This window comes from Leopardus geoffroyi, chromosome C2 (assembly GCF_018350155.1).
Source record: "Leopardus geoffroyi isolate Oge1 chromosome C2, O.geoffroyi_Oge1_pat1.0, whole genome shotgun sequence".
In the NCBI taxonomy this organism is placed as follows: domain Eukaryota; kingdom Metazoa; phylum Chordata; class Mammalia; order Carnivora; family Felidae; genus Leopardus; species Leopardus geoffroyi.
In genome coordinates this window covers 91,799,649-91,824,090 of record NC_059333.1, presented here as the reverse complement: position 1 = coordinate 91,824,090, position 24,442 = coordinate 91,799,649, and the positions used below count along the sequence as shown (strand labels likewise).

Sequence of the window (24,442 nt, the reverse complement as noted above, 5' to 3'; positions counted from 1 at the left end):
CTTTTTTGACAGCAGCAGAGACCATATCTGTATATTCAGCCCTAGGACAGGCGGCAGTAGAGATAAATGGTTAAAAGTCACTAAGAATCACACTGCCTAGAGTAAACCCTGACTGTGTCATTTGCAAGTCCTCAGACAAGTTTCTTACTCTATTTGGGTATCATCTGTAAAATGGACATAATAATAGAACAAAGATTACATGAGTTAGTATATGTATATTACTTGCCATGCAATGAGGCCTTATTAAATGTCAGCAAGCTAGATAGCATGGTATCCGGTAAATAGTACGTAATCAATAAACATGTACTGAATGAATGAATGATAAAGCTTTTGTGTCAGAAAGACACCAAAGTGTCTTTGAATGCCATTTCCATCACTTACGACCTTTGCAATGATATTTAAATTTTTTGAACCTTGATGTCTCAGTGTATAACATGGTGTTGGCTTTTTTGACATTATTGTGAGGATGAAATGAGGTGTTTTTTATAGCATGTGTTATGATTTACTTTTGTTAAAAAATAAATTAAAAACCCTAGATCATTCTCATTTTAAGACTGTGGTATTCAACAGCCCTGCCTGAGGCCATTTGTACCTGTTGTTGGGATAATTATCTTGAACAGCTCTAGTCATTAAAACTGTTCGGTGATAAAGAACAAAGCCAATTCAAGCTAACCGTAGCCTAAATAAATTAAAAAATTAATAAAAGCATATTTATTATAATTAGTAGATTGAGCAAGAATCCTTCATGATATGTTCACAGTCTAAATTCATTGTAGTTTTCCCTTATTCCTTTAAACTTTATGGATTCAGTGTCCACCTTTCCTGGATGAAAACCCTGACAGATGTCATGACCTTTATTCCTACTGGATAGAACATACCTATAGTTACTTTAAGTCACAAATATGATTCCAGTTCAGTAATTAGAAATATTGTTGTATTAGTTTTCTATTGTTGCTGTAAGAAATTAACACAAACTTAATGGCTTAAAACAAAACAAAATAAAACAAACTAAATCATTGCCCTTTAGTTCTATAGATCAGAAGTCCTACATGGGTCTCATGGGTTAAGACTGAGGTGTCTACAAGACTGTGTTCCTTTTTGGAAGCCTAAGGAAGAATCTGTCTTTCCCACCATTGAGAGCCACCTGCATTCATTGGCTTACATCCCCTTCCTCCATCTTAACAATAGCAGATCAAGTCTTCTTCATATCACACCTCTCTGACCTCCTTTCTCTGTGTTCCTTTTTTACTTTTAACGACTCATGTCGGGGCATCTGCGTGGCTCAGTTGCTTGAGAAACTGACTTCGGCTTGGGTCATGATCTTGCAGTTTGTGGGTTCGAGCCCCGCGTCGGACTCTGTGCTGACAGCTCAGAGCCTGGAGCCTACTTCAGATTCTGTGTTTCCCCCTCTCTCTGCCCCTCCCCTGCTCACACTCTGTGTCTATCTCTCAATAATAAGTAACCATTAAAAATTTTTTTTTTTAATTAAAAAAAAAGCACCCTTCAGAATGATTCAGGATAATCTCTCCATCTCTGGGTCACCTGATTAATAAACTTAATTACCTGTGCAGCCTTAATTCTCTTTTGTCATGTAACCTAATAAGTACCAAGATTGAGTTAAAGATTAGGACATGGACATCTTTAGGGACCATTGTACTGTATGTAAACTTACCATATCTGGACTGTCTAATATTAAAAAAATCCAGTCTTCTGGATTATTATTATTTTCTGTAGGTTAAGCTTTATAAGGCATGAAGCAGGATGCTTCCTTTTTTGCCTTCCAGTGATAGCAAACATATTTTACATTCTAAAACTTTCTACATGATCTCCCTCAGGTTACTCTACTCAGGCTTGTGACTCAAAATTACCATTCTTCCAGTCTTCCCCCCAGAAAAGATGAATTTGTCTTAAATCACAGCAGTTGGTCTCTACAAAGAAAGCTGTTCATCAGTTCTTCCATAATTTTTTTTATAGTCTCTGATGAATATCATTATCATTGGTCAGGCTAAGTGGTCTGGGAGTAATAGAACAGGTTCTCAAAACCATTCTTTATGAATTTAATTGGTATAGGACCAAAGAGGTATTTGTCTCACATTCATCGAAGCAAGAAGGGTCTGTCTATTCATGGAATCCAAGGGCTAGGCCTTTGAAACAACAAAACTAATGAAAAATCCACTTGTAATCCAAACTAATTTCTCTCTTTCCCTCTTATCTCCTTTTCTTCCAAAAATCAGCTTCATTATTCTCCCTTCTGTGAATAGCTATTCTAAGGGTCCCTGATCTCATGGCTGAACATGGCTACACGCATAGTTCCTGACTTTACATGTTACAAGCCTAACCTTAAATTTTAAGCCTAACCTTAACCTTCAGTCCAAATCAGAATTGAGAGGGGAAAAATCTCTAGTTCTTCTAGATAGAGTTTTATGTATATATTGGTTCGGTCAACTGTAACCTGTGGAATGAACTATATTACATAGAACAAAATGTTCTACCCCTGTGGATTTGGGGACTAGAAAAGAGATCATTGGGGTTTGGGAAAATATTCCAAAAGCTGTATATCACAGTTACTTGTAAGTCTTATAATAATAATAATAAAACAAAAACAACAATCTGTATTACAACCAAAATTTATTGAGAACCTATAATAATCCGGCCCTGCATTATCATATATAATTATCACCTTTAATCTACATGGAGACTCAGGTGTTTTCTCCATTTTAATGAGAAAAAAAATAAATGAGTCTCAGAGAAGTGAAATAATTTGTTCAAGGTCACACTGGGAGTAAGTTGTGGCCAGGACCTAAATGTACACTTATCTGACTCCCAAATCCATAAAAAAGACGTCAGTAGAATGATATTTACTGGGTAATTTTAACAGAAAAAAATGTGTTTGAAAATGGTCTGTACATTGTTAGATTTTATATCTTCATTCATGTCTATACCTCTGACTATATTTATATCTATATCTTTCTACGTCTATGTTATATCTATATCTACCCATGTTCTCCTCCCATCTCTGGGATTTAATACTGGATACTTAAGACAATGGAATAATTTATTATTTAAATTTTACTTTTTCTCTGTATTTTTTCTGGTGATAATCTATTAATGATTATAAGAAGATAGTGTTTTATAAAGAACAAGAAACGTCAAGCTAATTTTCTTATTTTACTAGTTCTCTGGAGAATGACAGTTTTTTCTTAGGTAGCTTCTTGTCTGCTTTCTTCCCAGCTCAAACAGAATTGTTCTGCTGACCTGCTGTTTCCTTTTCGTACTAAAATTTCCCAAATCAACATGGTGTATCAGTCTTTGTAAAAGTATAGGGGTATAGGAAAGAAGCTATGAAATCTGAGTGATATTTATCTCCCCCCCCACACCAGCACCCCCCATAAATAGAACATCCAAGTTTCTTTTTTTTTTTTTCAATGTTTACTTATTTTTGAGAGAGAGAGAGACAGACAGACAGAGTGTGAGTAGGGGAGATGACAGAGAGGGAGACACAGAATTCAAAGCAAGCTCCAGGCTCCAAGCTGTCAGCACAGTGCCCGATTCGGGGCTTGAACTCATGAACCGTGAGATCATAACCTGAGCTGGAGTCGGACGCCCAACCAACTGAGCCACCCAGGCACCCCGAACATCCAAATTTTATATTTTTCTAATTATAACACAGTTTTTTCTCCTAGGTTCTTTTAAGGAATTCTTATTGAAGTTTACAAAAATTTCTTTCCTTAACAGCTAAATTTATTAAAACTTATTGAGTACCTATTTATACACATGTAAATGTTTCTTTTATTAGCTATTTACCAAGAATAACAAACTCAAATTCCATTTATAAACATAAATTAGAGATAAACTGTATGGATTTATTGAAAGCACAATTGAGGACCTCTTTTTCTATTTTGAAGAACAGTCAAGATTCATAAATAAGACTTAATTTTTTTTCTCATAATGGTAAATAAATGCTTTATTTTGATTATAAAAGTAATATATAACTAGTTTTAAAATATGAACACTCAAGAAGGGAGTGCCTGGGTGGCCCAGTTAAGCCTCTGACTCTTGATTTCAGCTCAGGCCATGATCTCACAGTTGGCAAGATTGAGCACTATCAGTGTAGAGCCTGCTTTGTATTCTTTCTCTTCCTCTTTCTCTGCCCCTAGCCCACTCGCTCCCTTTCACAAAATAAATAAACTTCAAAAAAACTCAAGAAGGATGCAAAGAAGAAATTTGACTATCACCAATAATTCTTTAATATAATGACAATTGTAATATTTTTAGCATATATCATATATCGTGACAAAAATATAATGCAGCAATGTTCTGGACATTTTGTTAGTCAATGAATGTTTCTGTATTAACAATTGCAAATTATTCTGCTATACTACTGTATAATAATGAATTTTAAAAATCTATAGTCAGCATTTAATTAATTATATATTTTTTAATATTGTAAACAACACTAACAGATGTTGTTACATAAACTAATTTGCACATATTTCTGATTATTGTCTTGGAAAATTTCCTAGGAGTGACATTTCAAATGGTATGATTTTTGTTTAATACTTTAGATACAGTTTTGCAAAATTGCCCTCCAGAAAGGTTGTACCATTTTTGCTCTGTCTATAAAGGAGTAAATTCTATTTAACTTGACTTCTGCCATAAAACAATTCAACTGGGCAAAATATCTAAAACAGTTGTTACCACCAGACATTGGACAACAGGAAACCTAGGACTGTGATCCTGAAAAAGGAGATCAAATAAAATGAGCCTTAGAAAATAGCCCTGGCTTTCTACCCAGAGACAATTTCTAGAATATGATAAAGGAAGGAAGAACTCAAATATATCCTGAGTTGAGGAGAAGGAGATGAAGCTTTGAGGAGAATGAGCCATCATTATATGTGGAGATAAGAGATGCTACACAAAGGAAGAGCTCCAGGCATCTGCAGAAGAGTACTCTGAAGACTTAACTGAACACCAATAAGTGCAAAGGGTGAAACACCATGATACTGAGCAAAGAACAACTATTGGGAAAGTACAATTATGGGACAGCTCTAAATTGGACTATTTTCAGAGTTCACACCAGCTACGAATCATTCATATGCCTGCCAATAAGGGTAGAAAAACCTGGTGACTGCACAAAGCATCCAGTAGAGGTCTAAAAAGTCTCATACATATTAGTGGTATGGCTAAACTAGGTCTAGGGTAAAGTCTACTCTAGGCCTGCCAAAAAATAAAAATAAAAATAAAAAAACCCTACAAAATAATTTTCCAAACAATCAGGCTGATTTAAAAGTCCTACTCAGGATACCTAAAAGTCCAGGATCTTTAAAGGAATAAAAAAAATTCATCACTTGACAGTGTATAAGTTATAGAGTCAAAATGCTCTGTATCCAATCAAAAATTACTCGTCATGCAAAAAGCATAAAATTGAGACTCATAAACAGAAGAAAAATTAAATAGGAATAGAGCCAGAATGATGGAATTAGCAAATGACTTTAAAGTTACTGTTAATTGGGGCACCTGGGTGGCTCAGTCTGTTAAGCGTCTGACTCTTGATCTCAGCTCAGGTCTTGATCTCAGGATTGTGAGTTTAAGCCCTTCATTGGGCTCCACACTGGATGTGAAGGCTACTTAAAAAAATAATAATAATACTGTTATCAATATTTGCAATGATACCAAGGCAAACAACCTAATAAGGGGGAAAAAAACAGAACAATTTAGAAATGTTAGAATGTTGAAAATGTTAGAGGTTCCAATTAGAGTTTCTAGAAATGAAAAATAAAATATTAGAAGTGAAAATTTCACTGGATGGGATTTACAGTAGAATAGTAAACCAGAAGAAACCATTAGTAAACTGAAAATCATAGCAAAAGAAACTATTCAAACATAAATACAAAAGAAAAAAGACTGAAAAAAATTAACAGGGCCCCAGGGAACTGCTTGGCTATCTATATCTACATCTATATCTATGTGTCTTTTTATAATGTGTGTGTAATTAGAGTACCAGAAGGAAAGAAGAGTGAAGGAAGGAGAGACAAAATATTGAAGGTAGCAATCAATGGCAGATTTTTTTTTAGAATTTGGTGAATATTATAAGTGGACAGATCCAAGAATTTCAGCAAACTCCAAGCATGAGAAACACAAAGAAAAGTATAGCAAGTCACATAATAATCAAATTGACTAAAAACAAGTGACAATACATAAAAACAGCAAGAGGCAAAAGACACATGGCATAAAGAACATAAAGGATAAGAAAAAACACAGATTCCTTTGCCAGAAACTGTAACCCAGATGACAAAGGGGGGAAAATACATAAAATGTGAAAGAAAAATAAATATTCCAATGTATAAAAAAATATCTCTTAAGGATAAAAGCTAAGTAAGGACTTTCTCAGATAAACTGATAGAATTCCTTATCATTGGACAAGAACTACAAGAAATGGTTTGGTTTGTTTCTTGTTTTTTTAGGTGGTGGCAACAGGGCTTTACTTACACTATGGTACAGGGCGAGCTGCACACACAGAGCGCTGATGGCGACAGCCAGTATGATAAACATCTAAAAAAATGTTTACTTGCATTGCTAAAGGCAATTTCCTCTTCATATCGGAAAATTTCTGAACTCCATTGACATGGGCCACTTAATGGAATCATCTTTAACTCATTACCAAATTGAAATTCAAATAAAGCAATTCGAGTAGGTTAACTTGTTGGTGAAGATGAGCTATTATATTGATACAATTTTATATGTTTACATTATATTTGGACACTGAAATAGAGAGAAAGCTCAGGTGACTTGGTTGTAAAAAGTAAAAGGTTGTATATTTAAAATGCTTCAGAGGATAAATAAGTAACAAATCAAACAAGACTGGATCCACTGGAAAACGAATAACTCACCTAAAATCATTCAGAACTTTTTTTAAAAAAAGTATCCAGACAAATGTCTGAGGGCACATAAGTTTAGATTTGTGGTGTCATAAAATAACTCTTAAATTAGAAAGTAGAATGTTCTCTTTAATTTTAACTTTAATAATTTAAATTGCCTTCCAGTTTCTTGATGGATTTTACACTGTCATCTTTGTTTTCACCATTTAACTTGTGTTTCATTAGGTGCTAATAGGGGTAATTCAATGTCGGTTCATTTCTTCAAACCGTTGTGAACTTTAAAATATTATAATTTTTGATTTATCACCAATCTGAAGTAAAAAGAGTTTTTTAGATTTTTGGAAAACTAAAGAAAAGAGGGGTAGGAGAGATAGCTTTTTTTTCTTTATTCTCTTAGGTTCAGTGATGGGGACCCTGCAAATTAAACTGACAAAACACAGGATAACAGGAGGAAAAAAATAGGTTTAATTACATGCATACATACTGGGAATTCACAAAGGAATCTGATTCTAGGAGACAGAATTTGAGGCTTATATACTATCTTAGGCTAGACAAAGGAAAATGCATTTGGGGTTTCTGTAAGGGGAGGTAAGTTATGGGATGGAGGGGAAGGATCACATTGTAAAAACAAGGGTTATTTAATAGTTTTTTGTTTGTTTTGTTTCAGATAGGAGTTATCTGAGGTACTAAGAGTTGTCTCCACAGTAATTCTCTTCCTGCTAAGGGAGAGGGAAACATGATTACAGATGGAAACTTGTGTCCTGCTTGTAAATAGAAAGGGGAGAAGGCAGAGAGCTAATTGCCTTTAGCTCAAAATAGTCCTTATGCCAAAGTGTCATATTTTGGGGCGGCATATCCTGACCCCTTCGGAAGGAAGCAGAATACTAGTAACATATGTAATTAATAATCTCCCTTACACTTTGATTTTAAGGATTTTTGGAGAAAGATGAAATATAATTATGTTTTCAATTAATCAATCAAGTATTAATTAAATGCTTATGAATCTGTCAGATCTAAAAACAGCACTAAGAAATGCTCTCAATATCTGCTTGAGATTGGAAAACAGAGCCATATTTGCCCAGCTTTTTAAAGAAGAAATGTTAAGGAAATAAAAATTGATATGTTAGGCTATAGGAAGACTGAAAGTTTTAGAAGAGGTGGGAGGGGCATAATAACTATTTAGAGGTACCTTTAGCAATGGCATATGTATCTCTATTTTTATGTTTATTCATTCTTAAAATTGCTCACATGTGATCTCTTCATTGTCCAAGGTGATCAGATACCATATTTCCCAGTGTCCCAGGAATACTTTTTTTTAATATAGATTTCTACCCATTTAGCCTGTTGTTCTATAAAATCCATCCAGAAAAGCTGTGTTTATCTCCCCTCATTTGTCTTTTTTTCCTTTCTTTTTTTCATTTTGTAAATCTGGTCACCATAGGAAAGACAGACATTCAGTTGAGAGAAAGTCTATTTTAAGTACTAGCTCCTTAGGGGGAGGTTGGCGACTTTAATCCTGCAACAATGCTAGCTGGCTGGTAGTCAGCAGGGAAAGCAGAAGAAGAGCTTTCAGAAAGAAAACATTCTCAGTAGAAAGTAGTGGCCCATTATGATGTTGAACAAAAGTAGTTCTGCTGGAATCTTTTTTTTTTCTAGGAAAGCTTGTTATTCCACTTAGACTTTATTCAAAAAAAGGAGGAGGAAGAGGAAGAAGAAAAAGAAACATAAAAAAAAAAAACCCAGGAATTAAAAATTAAAGAAATATTATGTAACAAAATGATAAACTCTTTCTCTTTGGTTCCCCATAATTAGTTATTCTTGACTACTTTTGTTCATACTCATGAATTGAAACCTGTTAAATTTAATAAGTGATTGTTTAAGTTACTACTGTGTTCTATTACTAAGATGTTAAGTGAAAGGGAGAGGATGTTTCTAAAGACAATGAGAAACCTCACCTCTTACCTCAGATTCACCTTAGCAGAGAAGGCCATTACCCCCAACAGCTGTTAAATGTTGTTTTCATCTAGTTAGTATTTGCCAAATTCCTGCAGCACAGTTGGCATTCATTTTGTCTTGCTCTTTGAGGCTAAGAGGCAGAAGACTGGAAGACATTTCAACTGTCAACATGAATGACTAAGTTGTACTGGTAACATATTTTCAGAGCTGTTTTAGATCATTCTTTGACATGGAGATGAAACTTTTTTGAGAATTGGTCATTTCGGGGTGATTTGAGCAAATAAATTTATCTCCAGGCTAATATCATTTGAGCATTCTGATTGCATTTTAAAAAGATTAGATAAATCATTCTATCACGTTGGTGTTCCTTTTAACTTTGGTGTTCTAGGGGTTTAGCTGGAGATTTTTCTCCAGGCTTAGTGTAGATTTAACATTCTCAAATTGAAAAGTCCATCATTCTACGTTGTCCCCAGCAGTTAGCATGTGTCTTCATTTAATGCTTTCCTCAGGGTTCTTCTTGAGGGAGTTTTGCCAGTTTGTTGAATAGTTCTACATAAATTAATCAAGTGTGTGTGTGTGTGTGTGTGTGTGTGTGTGTGTGTACTGCATTTTATAGTTCCATGATAGTATTAAATATACATTTAAACTTTACTATTTTCTGTGTTTTTTTGATGATACTTAGATGGCTATCATAACTAGTCTTCCCACTATCAGTAGACTCACATGGATGAGGCTAAGATTGCTAACAAGAGTATATTGCTTTAAAATTTTCTGGCATGTAAGCCAAGATTTCATGGGATCCTCATAAAAAGTGCATAAGTCACTATACACTATGATTACAAGCTTTCATTTAATGTTTTGTTATGCAGTTCTTCCACAACTGGAAGAGTGTTGTTCCCAGCAGCAAATTAGAATGCTTTGTAGTGTCACTCCCACCTGACTTCCAACTTGGCATCTCCATGTGTCTGTTATTTTTAGATGAGTCATTGTATATCTTAATTATGTGAAATAGCCTATAAACCACCAGTAATTGTTAAGCAACTCTGTTGTGTGTGCATGTGTGTGTTAGCATATAATTTATATAGTTCCTTGGCTTTTTCATTTAATAAAACTGTAGTGGAAAGATCATGAAAATGATAATACTCTCCTTGCCATTAATTATTACTTGTTTCCTTGTTGATAGATATATCTTACTACTGAAAGAAGTAGTTGCTTTCTTTGTTCTCCATCAATACAAATTTTCTTAAGATTCTATATGCAATTTTATGAAGAAAAAAAGATAGAGAATTAAAAATTTAGTTAGTTAGGTTACTTTTGCTCACCAGTCAATCCTAATACAAAGCACTGAGTGTACCTTAATTGTTTTGACCAGCTTTATATGTATTCACAGGTATAGGAAAGTAAATTTGATTATGTACATATTATGTATTCAACTAATTAGAATTAATATCAGATGTGCTTGGGAATGTCAGAGAAGCTGAAGTTAAATGAATTAGATGATAATGGGATTTAGCAGTCAATGGGATAGAAATTGTGGTGATAATGTGTTAACATTATTGAGTAAGCTGTGGGACCAGTGAACATATGTAAGCATGGAAATGACATGACTGTGTTTTAGGAAGATCACTCTTTATCTGTCAGATGACTCAACAGATACAGAAAGGATGAATTAGAGGAGAGAGAGAATTCATTCAGGGAGTTTCTATCTTGGCAAGAGATGATAATGACCTTACCTAGAGGATATGGAAAGTTAAGAAGATGAATTTCAATGACATTTAGGACATGGAATTGTTAAGGACTTAGGACTGTTTGGGGAATGTAGGAGGATAGAGCTAAAGATAAATCCGGTTTCTGTCTAGGGCAGTTGGGTAAATGGTCATACCCAGATCTGGAAGAGAGGACATAGAATATGTTCAGCAAATATTGCTTAGCATGAGAAAATCTTGTTATCTCTACCCATTCTTCTTGTATAGTATATACATTCTCCCCCTTTCTTAGTTGACCTGTCTTATTTCTGGTAGGACTCAAAAGCATTTAGCAGCTGTGAGCATCAGACAGCCCTAAACTAGAAAGTCTTGGCTACCATCAAACAACAAAATTTCGGCTTCAACAAAGAATCTTTAATCAAAACTGCCGGGGTGCTTGGGTGGCTCAGGTTGGTTAAGCGTCAGACTTTGGCTCAGGTCGTGATCTCATGGTTCGTGACTTCAAGCCCCACATGGGGCTCTACTGTCAGCACAGAGCCCACTTTGGATTCTCTATCCATCCCCTGCCCTTTCCCTACTCTGCTCTCTTTCTCTCAAAAAACAAAAACATTTTTAAAAGGCCTTTTTTTTTTTTTTTTTTTAATGCTAAGTGATGAAATGCCTGGGTCTAAAGCCAAATGGTTCATCATATCAGGGTGCAAACTTTTTCATTTTTACACTGTTGACAGCTTTATTTTAATCAAGAAAGAATTTTAAGAAAACTAGGCTCAATTCAGAAAATTTTATGTCCTGTTTCCAATATTTGAAATATTTGTCAGATTTGGGGTGGTTTGACAGGATTGGGGATTTATTTTGAGATGATGTTTAAAAACTAACCATCCTATATTTGCCTGATACCATGTTGAGTATTGATTGATTGAAGTTTTTGAAGTAAGGGCTGTACCGAATATGAGGCTTGAACTCATGACCCTGAGATTAAGAGTTGCATGCTCTAGAGACTAAGGCAGTCAGGACCATGTTGAACATTTAAATTAACATTTAATTTCTTTCAAAATACTGTTACTTAGTTCCACTTTAGAGATGAAGAAACGGACTGACACACTTGAAACATTGGAGCAGGACTGGATAGAAACTAGGTTTACTTTATTCCAAAATGCATGAAATAAACACCACCAGTATATATTCTTGATGAAAGAGCGTGTATGGGAGGAAAAAAAACTTTTCTCTCTACCCTCCCAGGTTCACTGGTTGGGCCTTTGAGCAAACTGATGAAAGAGATTAACAATTAACAAGAGAAGGGGGATGGGGGAACAGTTGTAATTCTGTAGATTTACATGGGAGTCTCACAAGGAAATGGGACTCAAGGAGACAGATGATTGAGGTTTACACCATTTTAGGCTAAACAATGGAAAGGGGTTGGGGCTCCTGGGAAAGAGAGGCAAGTTATGGGAAAATGAGGGAAGAAAATGCATGTTAAGGAAGGTTGTTTCTCAAGTGTTAAGAGTTGTCTCTGACTTTTACAAATGGAAATTTCCTTTATACATGTAAATTTTCTTTACAAAAGAAGAAATTTATACTCTATTTTTAGGCAGTGAGAGGAGGAAAAGAACTTTTCATGTGTCTGCTGGTTCTCAAGGGCATTTAGCTCAAAATAATCCATATGCCAATGAGACCTATTTTAGAGTGGTATATTTTAGAGTGGTATATTTTGGCACTCTTCAAGCACCTGTACCTAATTCTTGAAAGGATAATCTTAAAGATCCATTCTGGTTGCTAACCATGGAATTTCTTCCTCATAGTGATTTAGAAGATTACAGTTTTGATAGTTCTAATCCTTTTTTCTTCATGTATATCTATGGATATCCATATGTATGTATATGGATAATTTGACCAGATTATTTGTTCTCCTACTGTTGTACTTTTCATTGACAAGATAAGTACCAGGTCTATGTAACTACTAAATGTGTGACTTTTACATACCCGGGACTCCATGTTTTATTTTTTTTTTATTTTTTATTTTTTTTTTTAATTTTTTTTTTTTCAATGTTTATTTATTTTTGGGACAGAGAGAGACAGAGCATGAACAGGGGAGGGTCAGAGAGAGAGGGAGACACAGAATCGGAAACAGGCTCCAGGCTCTGAGCCATCAACCCAGAGCCTGACGCGGGGCTCGAACTCACAGACCGCGAGATCGTGACCTGGCTGAAGTCGGACGCTTAACCGACTGCGCCACCCAGGCGCCCCAATGTTTTATAGGACAATGCCAACATTCAGAATTTTGAATGACTTCATAATTTTTTTTCCAAATTTTCACATGTATCTTCCCTTGAAAAACAGAACTACATAATCACTTTAATAACTGCCCATGACAGATTTAAACTTTAACATTGGTTTCTTCCTCTTGGGTAATTTCTAGGTAGAAACTGCACTCTGAGATAACGGATAACATTTATAACCTTCTCTGTGCCCACTCTCTCCTTGAAGTTTGCTTTAGAAATAGAATGTTAGATGGCCCGCCTGGGTGGCTCAGTTAAGCATCCAACTTTGTCTCAGGTCATGATTTCATGGTTCATGGGTTCGAGGCCTGCATCAGGCTCTGAGCTGACAGTTCAGAACCTGGAGCCTGCTTCAGGTTCTGTATCTCCCTTTCTCTCTGTCCCACCCCTGGTCACACTCTGTCTCTCTCTCTCTCTCTAAACAGTAAATAAAATTACAAAAAAAAAAAAAAAGATAATGTTAGAAACACAAAAAGATTATATGGCTGTAGATGTTGTTTTCTCTTAAGTCATCTAAGTGGTTTAAAAAATGTGTTATCTCAGTCACTCTCATAGATTTTCTTCCCAATATTCCAAAAGTCTTGTTAATTTTGTAATTACTGTTCCTTTCACCATTCAGTAAAGTTATTTTGGCTAATGCTACCAATGTTATTTGGTTTTGGTGTGAGTGCAGGTATGTATATTTTAAATGAATGCATTCATTATTTTTTTTTCCTCTTTCATTTACTTTAATTATTTTTTGGGAGTTCTCATAAATGTCCTAATCCCTTTTAACCTTCCAGTTCTTAATTATTTTCTCTTGCATATAAACCTAAATGGTTACCCCCATTTCTTTTCACTTTTGAAATTTAATTTGGCATTTTTTTCCTACCGGGATATATTTAATCATCTTCTTTGCCAATCTATGTCTTTCTTTTCTTCGAGATCCCTCAATTCACCCTTTCTGATGATGGTAATTTTATTCATCTTTATAACATTTGTTGAAAGACTAATATGAGGTAGGAACCGTGCTACCAAGCACAGTTACAGGGATATAGTGGTGGGCACAGAAAAGGTCTCTTAACACAACAGGTCCTAAGGACAGAAATAAGCAGTACATACAATACAATATAATGTGATAAGAGCCATGGTGAAAGGAAAATTCCAAGTTGTTAAGAAGCATCTGGGAGCATATAGAGGAAGTCTCAACCAAGATTAGGTTGAAGAAGAATTCCTGCATATGAATTAGTAAGGCAAAGAGGAAGTGATGAGAGGAGAATTTTCCAGGCATATGAGGAGCACAAGAGAAAGAGAGTGAATGAGTAAGTGAATGCATGGCATTTTATACGTATTGAAGCTATTTCAGTATAATTGAGTATACATTTATGTTACTTTCTGGGCAGCTACAAGCACTTTTGGGGGTTCTGGTGTTTTTATGTTTTTCCTCTGCCTTAGAATAGGACTTCTTTATTCTACTTTCAATGTAACTTCACACATTCCATAATTCAACTTGTAGATAAGAGGTGCTTTATACTGGTTATTGACTAATTTTAGGTGCCTGGGACAGGTATGTTAATACATTTCCAAGTTGTTATAATGAGGGAGGATTGATATGTATGTTTCTCCTGTTATGGGGGAAGTCAGAATGTGATGATTATAGTTTTATTGGAAAGCATTCAATTTCCAGTTATATTTGGTAAAGTATGTAACAAAATATATACATTATGCAATTGTAGTAGGCAAAAGACTACTCTATTCTGGAACGAATCACAACTTAGATTTTAATCAGAGGTTTTGTCATTTATCATGAGAGAATGGAGCTTAGACAGTAAATGTTCCAGATCATTTTTTTTTTTTTAATTTTTTTTTTTTCAACGTTTATTTATTTTTGGGACAGAGAGAGACAGAGCATGAACGGGGGAGGGGCAGAGAGAGAGGGAGACACAGAATCGGAAACAGGCTCCAGGCTCTGAGCCATCAGCCCAGAGCCCGACGCGGGGCTCGAACTCACGGACCGCGAGATCGTGACCTGGCTGAAGTCGGACGCCTAACCGACTGCGCCACCCAGGCGCCCCCCAGATCATTTTATAGATGAAGAAACTGAGACCCAGAGAAGTAATGAAAAAAATGTAAATTAACTGTGATGAGGATTTTTTTATGTCACGTTTGTTTTTATTGCTAATATTTTTGAGAGTAACTATTCTAGTTGTTTACCTTTCTGTTTACATAACTTATATAATCAATGTTTTCATTAATAAGCTAGCAAACATGGTATACAGATTCTTTTCAAATTGAAAATTAAAGAACCATTAAAGGAGAAGATGTTTGAATCTTGGGCTTTTTTTAAACTAGTCTGAACAAAGCTAAAATTTTTAAGAAATTCTGGAGGGGAAAGTTAGAGATTGTCTTTTGTTCTAGATGCCTTATGGGAGACAGAGCTTAAATAAATTGATTTACTTTTGTGATGTACTTCCTCTCTCACTTTTACAAATGAGTAAAGATAATCTCTGATTTGTTGCTTATCTTTGCTAGAGCTTATTTTTTGTTTGAAGCACAATAGTTTAAATTAATACTCATTCTGTTCCTGGTAAAAAGGCAATGCAAATACCAGTATCCTTTTACAAATGAGGACCTTGAGGCGCTCCAAGATTGGATTGTATCACATTTTAAAGATCTCTCAATTAATAAGTAGGACAGCTGGCTTCAGGACATAGTGACATCAGTGCTCTACTTGGGCATTCTTTCCACTTGTCAGAGGGAGGAAGGACAAGGGAAGAGAAAGAAGGAAGAAGATGAAAGGAAAAGGAAGAAAAGGAGGGGAGGAGGGAAAATATTGCCTCTATTGTGTTTATCATCTGCCATTCAGTGTTTAGCACATACATTATTGCTTTCAGTCTTCATAAGAACCTTTGGAAATAGATACCATCCCCATTTTACAGTTGAGCAAACTAAGACTCAAAGAAGTTCTAGCCCCCTCTTATAGTTCCACAGCTAGTACTAGAGATACTCCAGAGACTATCTTTCCACCACTGCACAAAACTGATTCATTCCCATGCTGTTCATTATGTCTCTGTATTTTTTTAAACGAACATTGCAAAATTCACTTTATTTATTTATTTTTTTTATTTCTATAAGAGAAACAGGTCAGGAGAACTAAAAAACAAACAAAACTCTGGCCCTGCACCATGGTGTGTTGGTAGTATCGACACTCGGGGAAAATGTAAATACGTTTCTAGACTAAAGTGAAAGTAGAGAATTAGAAGTCAATATCAAAACTAAAACAAAGCCACATTTTGTGAAGCACACATTAATAGCAGTACATTGGATCAAAGGATGTGATCTCATTTCATAGTAAAACAGGTCCTGCAAGCCCAGGTAACTCAGGAAGCAGAATGGTAATTATTCACAGAAGAAAGCAGGTAGTATACTGTTACAATACTACAGTAGAAAGTCAGAAGGTCACAAAGCTTGCAGGGTAACTGACACAATTTGAAACTGCTTGGCCCCCTTTAAAAAGAAATAATAAAATGGGAGAGAATGAAGCAAGTTTACCTAACACATCTTTGCAAGGTAAGTGCCAACAGTCTTTGAAATGTTTCCAATCCGAAATTTAAGCAGTTTCTGTTACAAAGTGTTCGTGTGTGTGTGTGTGTGTGTGTGTGCATGTGTGTATGCCTGCCTGTGCCCCTGCCGAGTTTCAAGGTGTGCTTTGAGTGTGAGGAAAAGAGGTGGCAAATTTTCTAGTTTCAAAAGAAGCTGGCTGTCTCTTGAGCTCAAAAACTCAACCAACACAGAAACCCAAATTTGGTGGAGACTAGGAAAAGTCTTATCTTTACTCTCCAATGTAATGCTGTAGAAATGGTGTGACCGACTTGTCGTGCATTTTCATGGTAGATCTTTACCAACATTGACGAATATTGTTTTAATTTTATCTCTTCTTATGGACTTTTTATTTGTAATCAACTTTTGCCATTTCTGGGATTTACCAGCTAAGTGTCTTTGTATTAATATACTAATCTAACCATTTTTTTAAGGTAGAAAACAGGATCTCAAAGGAGAGCCTATCGGTTAGGGAGAGGGGATTTATTTTACAGGTCTTACTTAATCAGATACCTTTGTCCTTTGAAGGGATTGGCTTTGTTGACATTGGCTTGACTGGGCTTCTATGGTTAGGCTTGTTGATAGAAACAATACAAGGTGGCTCACACATTTCACTTTTTTGAGTGAGAAAAGGTCCTTAAAAACAAATAAAAACTTGACATAATGCTTATTTGTTGCTATGATTGCTAGTAGTCTACTGTTGTCTGAATTATTTGTCACCTTTACAAGAGACATTTTGATCAAGATATTTTTTAAATCTACTAATAACATTTTTATTTGTTTAGTTATGTCTTGTGAAGCTACCATCAAGAAAATCCCCAAACCACCCAGTTTTCTATTTAGGGCATTTAATTGAACATGACTACATGAAATAAAACATATATGAGAATCAGATGATCATAGACACGCCTGGTCATAAAAGTGTAGTGTCCATTTTCTAAAGTTAAATTATCTTCCAGAATGCCTGTGTTTCTTTTCTTTATTTCCTTTAATCCCTTATCCACTAAATCTGCTCAAGAATCCCAGAACTTTATTGTTATTTCTGTATGTTTCCTAAAAAAACATTTTGTTAAATGCTGCATATAATGGTATTAACAAACATTTTTAAAGATGAATTTAAAAAGTCATGTAGTACAGTCTATTGAGGAAAAACAACAAGCTAAAATACTTATTTAGCATAATTCTATGAAATTATTTATTCATTTATTTATATATGTTTTATGGAGAAAATCATATGCACGTGATTATAACATATACTTTGTCTCTGTAATGTCTTCCCTTGGAAAGATGTGGGAAGTATTTAGGTTGTTAATGTTGTTCATGTAATAATTATTTTGTGTAAAATATCTTTAACTATTTGGCAACCACGTGAAGAGGCTATTCCAGGCTGTGCAGGTAAATCACCTGTATGTACAGGTGTACCTGCAGGTACATCAGAGATTGCAATAAACTGAGGAGTAACCGGGCTTTGTCTCTCTTTGTGTCAGGATCATGAGTAATATTTACTTCTTATTTTAGAGTTCAAGAATGTGTATAGATTTTCTGTTGTTTTTTTTTTTCTGTTTTCTCTGGCAGTTTTATGTATGTCATGTTTCTGGTAATATGTTCCACTGTAAAAGGGTGAGTATAAATGCACACACACACACACACACACACACACACACACACTTTCAGAATGAATAATCAGTATATATCAGGAAAATGCATAAAATTGTAAACAAGAGCCAAAATAAATCATTTGAATGTTATGGTTTGAGGTAGAAAATCAAGTACCTTGATTCACAAACCTCCTGTAGCCGAGGAATGCTTGTGAGGTCAGTTCTATCTCGATTTTCCCCTGTGAGCTCTATGAAAGCTTTTCAGTGAGCTTTTGCGTTGTTCTGAGTTGAAATGTTTCCTTGGTAGATCTACAAATAGTTCACATCCATCTTCTTGGAGTATTGAAATGCTTCTACCTTAAAGAAGTTGCATTTGCCATATAATTATTAAGTGAATTTAGTAATCAGGAGAGAGTTAATGATAAGTGAAGGTACTTCAGCTGTTGGCTTTAAATTATTTTTGGATTTTTTTTTTTGTAATTATAAAGGAAAGTACTCTGGGGATAATTTGCAACTTGATGTGTGTAGAAGTAAGAGATTTTGATAAGTTTAATATCTTATAAAACAAATCAAAATAGATTCTGGAATCTTCATTTATCGAATGCTCTAACATCAGTCGGTTTTCTGTGCAATACCTTGTCACAATCTCAGCTTGAGTTTAAAAATTATTGAAGTAAATGAAAAAGGCATTTGGAAATGTTTAATATTGTCTTTGACTTAGCAGTCTTTATAAAAAGATTCTGAAGTTCTCTGAAATAATACTAATTATTGTCAGCTCGGCTTACAAATAATCAGAATAGAAATGAAATTTCTATCAGAATAGAAATTTAATAGAAATGACTGTATTCAAATTAATGTTATTGTGCATTAAACATATGGATGATTTAATTTTATTGGTTATGAAGATAATAAGTAATAGTAGATTATCCTTAGAATTCCATCATGTGCTTTGAATAGTGGTTTTCTAATGCCATGTGGCTAGACTGTGACCATGTCTACTCACAACTTGGAGGGCTAGCCATAGACATTGTCAAAGATTATTCATTTTAGTGCTATTTCCTGTAGGTTTTACACCCTGGTAGCCAAGTAAGGGTACACTTTACAACCTGTAAGCTATCAGCAGCTATGGTATTAGGAACCTATTTTTTCCCAAATGAAAGTGAAGTTGTTCCAAGGTTATCTTCAGCTTCATGTGAACAGATCTCAATTATTTTTTTTCCAACATAAAAAGCAATCTCTTCATTTCAGTCCCAATGAAAAGTAACCCTACAGAGAATAATGTAAAATTTTATATGAGAAGGCTCATAATATTCTCAGGATTCATAAAATAGAATTATCTAGGATAGGATAAAATGCTAGATTTCTTTCTTCTTATTTTTGAAAATATAAATAAGATATAATATGGCAACAGGAATGGGAGCGAATGCTTTTCGAGCATTGTATTTGCTGAGGAAAGGAAGCAACATTCCCTTGTGTAATACCTGCAGACTCACATGTCCTGCTGAGTAGCACGTGGTAAATCTGTGATAGTAGTGAAAGGCCATGACTGGAAGGACAGGAGGGTGACAACTTCCTCCTAGGCAGGCAGCTCCCTGGAAAATTCCTTAGGCTAAGATTTTTCCAGAGGCTACCCTTGGACATAAAAATGCCCCTTACCTGTATTCCCTGTCAGGAAGGACATGCATTTTCTATTACAGGGTTATTAGTAACAGGCAGAGCAGACCCTAGTAGGAATTGTAAGAGAGGGAAAGAATCTGTCACTATCCAGCTGTGTCCCTTATCCGATGAGTCCCCCCTCCCTCAGAAACTCAGTCCACATGAGCTTTTTCCATTTTATTTCCCTCCTATTCCTCCTTGGTCAAAGCATATCTAAGGCCACCTGCCTCTTTGTGAAGGATATGATATACAAATTCATTTTTGGAATTATTTAAATAAAAGGTGTCTCTGAGTTCAAGGCTGAGACAATCTTGAGAGAGATTTCTTTGAGTGGGGGTCTCCCCTGGACTGTCCAACACACACTTGTAACTCTGGAAGTCTACTTACCAGCTGCTTACATGTTTTTGAGCATCTTCTAATTATAGCTTCCCTTCCTACACCAGTTCTTAGTTTTCTAGATCTAGAAAACCGCTATTCTACAGGCCACAAAAGACTAGAGCTGTGGGGAAAAATGTTTCAAAGTCCAGAAGAGTTGACTAGACACTGTGAAGTCCAAGGCCAGTTCTAAAGAACAATCAGCAGAAAAGAGAGGACTTTTCAGCAAGCCACTGAAGGAGAATTTGGCCATCAGAGGGGAGAAAAAAATTTGTAGAATATTAACATTTTCAAGGTACCAGGGAGCTTAAAGGGCCTCAAGTCCAATATTGTTTACTTTGTAGAGTTAGCAAACAGATCCTATGAAGGCAAGAAAATTACCCTTGCTATCTTAGAAGCAGTTGCCAGAACCCAGGTCTCCACTCTTGCTGCCCAGAGCCTATAATTTAATAGAGGAATTTGGCACATTACATTCTGGAGGCATTTACTTTCCTATTTCAAAAGGGGATATCAGGGTTATGAATGCTTTCAATATTGACACCTTTTAGAAAGGTGTCTATAGTTATGGCCCAGAAAGAATTGTCCAGTATTCAGTCATGTTATTATGAGACTGGTCCATCCAGGCTTGGAATTTTTCTGGACTCCATTAAAGTTACATTGGTTTTTAAGACATTTACTTGACTTTCACCATAGCCCAGAGGCATCAGCGTGAAAGTCCTGACACACATGTATTGAATGTATCATGTTTCTTACGATTCAGACAGTTTTTTAGAAATTATACGTATTCTACTGAGCTACAAAAAGAAGAAAAATATCTAGGCAAGAAGGTGCCTTAGTGTCTGTGCTTCTAAATTGCAGCCGGAGGGCAGCAGTACTATGTACTCTGACCTGTTATACTGGTTTGGTGTGCATGTTTACCTTCTGTGGTGGAAAAAGTATCTCTGCATTCATCATCGTAAACCATGCCTGTGAGTGCCTTGAAATCTTTCTAAAACCCCAAAGAGGACTAACCAGTTTAGGACTGCTCCTTCCCAGTCTATAGAACTTTCACAGCATTTTTAAGCAGGAAAAGTGTAAGAAGCTGTTGTTTAACCTGTGTTCCAGAAGGAAGGCTTTCACTAGCTCTAATTGATAGGTTGGAACACTTGAAGACCTGAAACATTTTGGAGTTGAAATTTACATATTAAGGCAACAGGGCGTTTTGGAGTTGGAACTTCCAGAAGCTCTGCTGAAGAGACCTTATTTTCTAAGGATAAATTTGAGCACATTTGGAGCAAGTAAAATTGCAGAAAATGTCAAGGCATGAAATCCCAGGTGAGTCTGACCTAAATAGGTTAGGCAAGGGTGCCTGGGAAGATGGCTGGGGGATTTTTCCCAGAGAGCGAATCCCTGGAGGAGGCAATGAGATTAGAAGATGAACTCTGAAATAATGTGTTAATGAAAGCAGCATAACTGAGTTGAGGAGCACTTTTTTTCTTGTCTTTCTAAATGGATATAAGATCTTTGCTTTACTAGAAATAAAACAGCAAGCAATGTACTTGAATGGAACATTAGATAAAGATGGTTAAAAACATGTACTCAGTTAGTTAAAACCTGCTGCTGGGGGAAAGGCCAATTCTCAAACACTTTGAAATTTAGAGTTTGTTCCTGGACTTTTAAATGTTCTGAAAAGCACGGTTTAAGCTCCTTTGATTTAAATGATATTTTATGGCACTGCAATTATTTTAAAGGGAAACATTTTAAGTTTCAATTAAAGTCACTATAAAATCTTCTTGAAAAGCAGGTGACACATACCTACAGGATGACTTGATTGTTTAAACATTATTATTAATAACGCAATGAAAATTTTTCCATATATTTAAAAGGTTGGATCTGTCTTTACATCTGTTCCTTTTCTTAAAGAAATAAAACAAAGGGTGCAAGTAATGATCTGATGATTGTACATGTATAAACACCTTATAATTATTACATTGTATGCCTATTCTCTAGCTTTGGAAAGAGTTTAAACGAATTTGGCTAATTGAGTAGGACAGTAAGCCAGCCTTTTTTTGTATCACAGTTTTTGGGGAGAGGATTAACCAAGCACATACTTGACTTATTATTGCAAGGTATTACACTTGATACATGAGAGAAGAAGAAAAAAATGGGTGACTGACAAGATTGCAAAGAAAACGTGATTAGGATGAAAGCCCTTAAAGGGGTATTGAGCTTAGGTTCGATCCCTCCAGCTTCTAATCTCTCTTCAGGAAAAGTATGTGCAAATAGTTTTATTTGCCAGGGCTATTTTCTTGCTTTATTGATAGATGTTTAACCATCTCCATAGTTGAACACTTGAGAAGGTGCATTCAGAAATACCTGTATAGGGATGTCTGGCTGGCTTAGTTGGTACAGCATGTGACTCTTGATCTTGGGATCATGAGTTCGAGCCCCACATTGGGCATAGAGCTCACTTTAAGATGCCTTTATAATTTATTGAAATACCATTCACCTGCCCTCTTTAAACCCCTGGTCACTGTAGTACAAGCTGTCTAGTGTGTACTTAAAAACAAAAAAACAAAAAACACAAAACAACAATAACAACAACAACAAAAATGTGACTTAGAGTATAGTACAAAATCCCATCTACTAAAAAATCCCAAAAGAGAAATATTTTGAAAAGTCAACTTCTGAACTTAATGCAATTCATGTAAATAAGCAAAAGATGTGCGTGTACACCTGTTAAACAACACAATCAACTTTGGTGTGTGACTTCAGATCTTGGTAAATGATTCATTTCTGAGAATTAAACTCTTGAAACCATCCCATCTCTGTGATTCTCTTGGCTTTTCAAAAGTAAGTTCTTTTGCAAACAAAGTGTGAGAAGCAGAGAGAGCTGCTTTCCTCTTTGTTTATGGACCTTTAATGCAATCACAGACAAGTCCTATCTTCCTTTACACTACTGATAAATCTTGAAAAAAATCTTCATCACATCAATATTTTGTTGGTGGCCAATTTCAGAGATGGGAAAAAAAATATTTTGCCACAAAAGGGACAAAGTTGCTTCCACTCTTGCCAATTTTTGTTATTGTTATAATCACAGACCGCTATCTAAGAATTTATAGGGAAACCTAGGAATTTATAGTGAGTTTCATAGAGAAGATATGATGTAAACTGGCTCTGGCAGGTTTGGTAAAGTAGAATAAATGGTCAGAAGGAAGAAGGTCTTCTCTGGCAAAATAAACAAAGACAAGGCATAGAAATTATATCTATCCATTTATTTACATGTTTGATTCTCCTCTTATTGGAAACAAAAGAATTTTCAAAACATTAATATTTTGAAATAGGCTACAAATAAGTAAGCATAACCAACCTTATGAAAAAAATAAGGTTAAAATAACAATTGAAATTTTGTATATCAAATATGTGGCAGAACATTCTATACAGCTACCAAACAAGTCACAAATTTGTTTTCAAGCTTCCTAGCAGACAAAAGAAAGTAAGAAATTGGTTTTAAGATTTATGGTGTTCAAATGATATAAACACGTATCACTTATTCAAGGGATGTGTTGAGATGGTGGCAGACATCAGAGTAATTTCTATAGGTGTCAGGGGGCAGGCCTAGCTAGAAGAGAGGGGTTTTATTAGGCAATACTGAGAAATAAAGTTAAGAGTTATAGAGACAGGGGCACCTGGGTGGCTCAGTTGGTTCAGCATCTGACTCTTGATCTCAGCTCAGGTCATGATCTCATGGTTTGTGATCTCTGTCTCTCTCAAGATAAATAGATAAACCTAAAAAAAATAAATAAAACATTATTATTTTCTTTTTGTTCATCCAAATTCCTATTTATTCATATCAAAATTAGAAACTTAAGGCAATATCATTACCTCAGTGCACTTGAAGTTTATAAAATCTTTAAAGAGGGTTTATAATGCTACATAAATATTATTAACACCAGTGTGCTCTCCTCTATTCTTAACCTGTGTTTGTACACCACCTACTCCCCACTCCCCAACCAGATCTGCCACAGATTTGAACGTACTGATTCCTTTAGTTAACCAAAGTAAACATAAAATACCTATATAAAATCCAGTAAAAACTGCAGGGGAGACACTTAAGTAATACCATATGCTTATGTATATATATGTATATATACTTATATATATTATGCATATAAGCATAATAATGCTATGCTTCTATGCAAGCAGGGGAGGGGCAGAGAGAGGGAGACAAAGAATCCCAGAGCACAGAGCCAGGGACAGGGTATGAATCCAGGAAACCATGAGATCCTGACCTGAGCTGAAACCAAGAGTCTGTCACTCAATCGACAGAGCCACCCAAGCGTCCCAATAATGTTTTTATTCTTAGGGCTGTGTTCTCATCAGTTGTAGGTTCATATTTTATGTTCTTTTCAGTTTACCATTTGCTTTCTGTGGATTTC

The 24,442-nt window shown here is 35.4% G+C and overlaps 1 protein-coding gene across 6 annotated transcripts in view; it reads left to right on the top strand.

Annotated features, from left to right (window-relative positions):
- Positions 1 to 24,442, top strand: part of NAALADL2 (N-acetylated alpha-linked acidic dipeptidase like 2) — a 1,353,416-nt gene that overhangs the window by 399,264 nt on the left and 929,710 nt on the right. Inside the window, exon 1 of one of the 6 annotated variants that reach the window (XM_045502927.1) lies at positions 15,385 to 16,365. The exons of 3 other annotated variants lie outside the window; for them this stretch is intronic. In XM_045502927.1, coding sequence (XP_045358883.1) covers positions 16,333 to 16,365 — 33 coding nt within the window. In that variant the 5' untranslated portion in view covers positions 15,385 to 16,332. Of the gene's footprint in view, positions 1 to 15,384; positions 16,366 to 20,960; positions 21,339 to 24,442 lie in introns of those variants that run through there. 2 more of the 6 variants (XM_045502928.1, XM_045502929.1) reach the window with 2 other exon arrangements.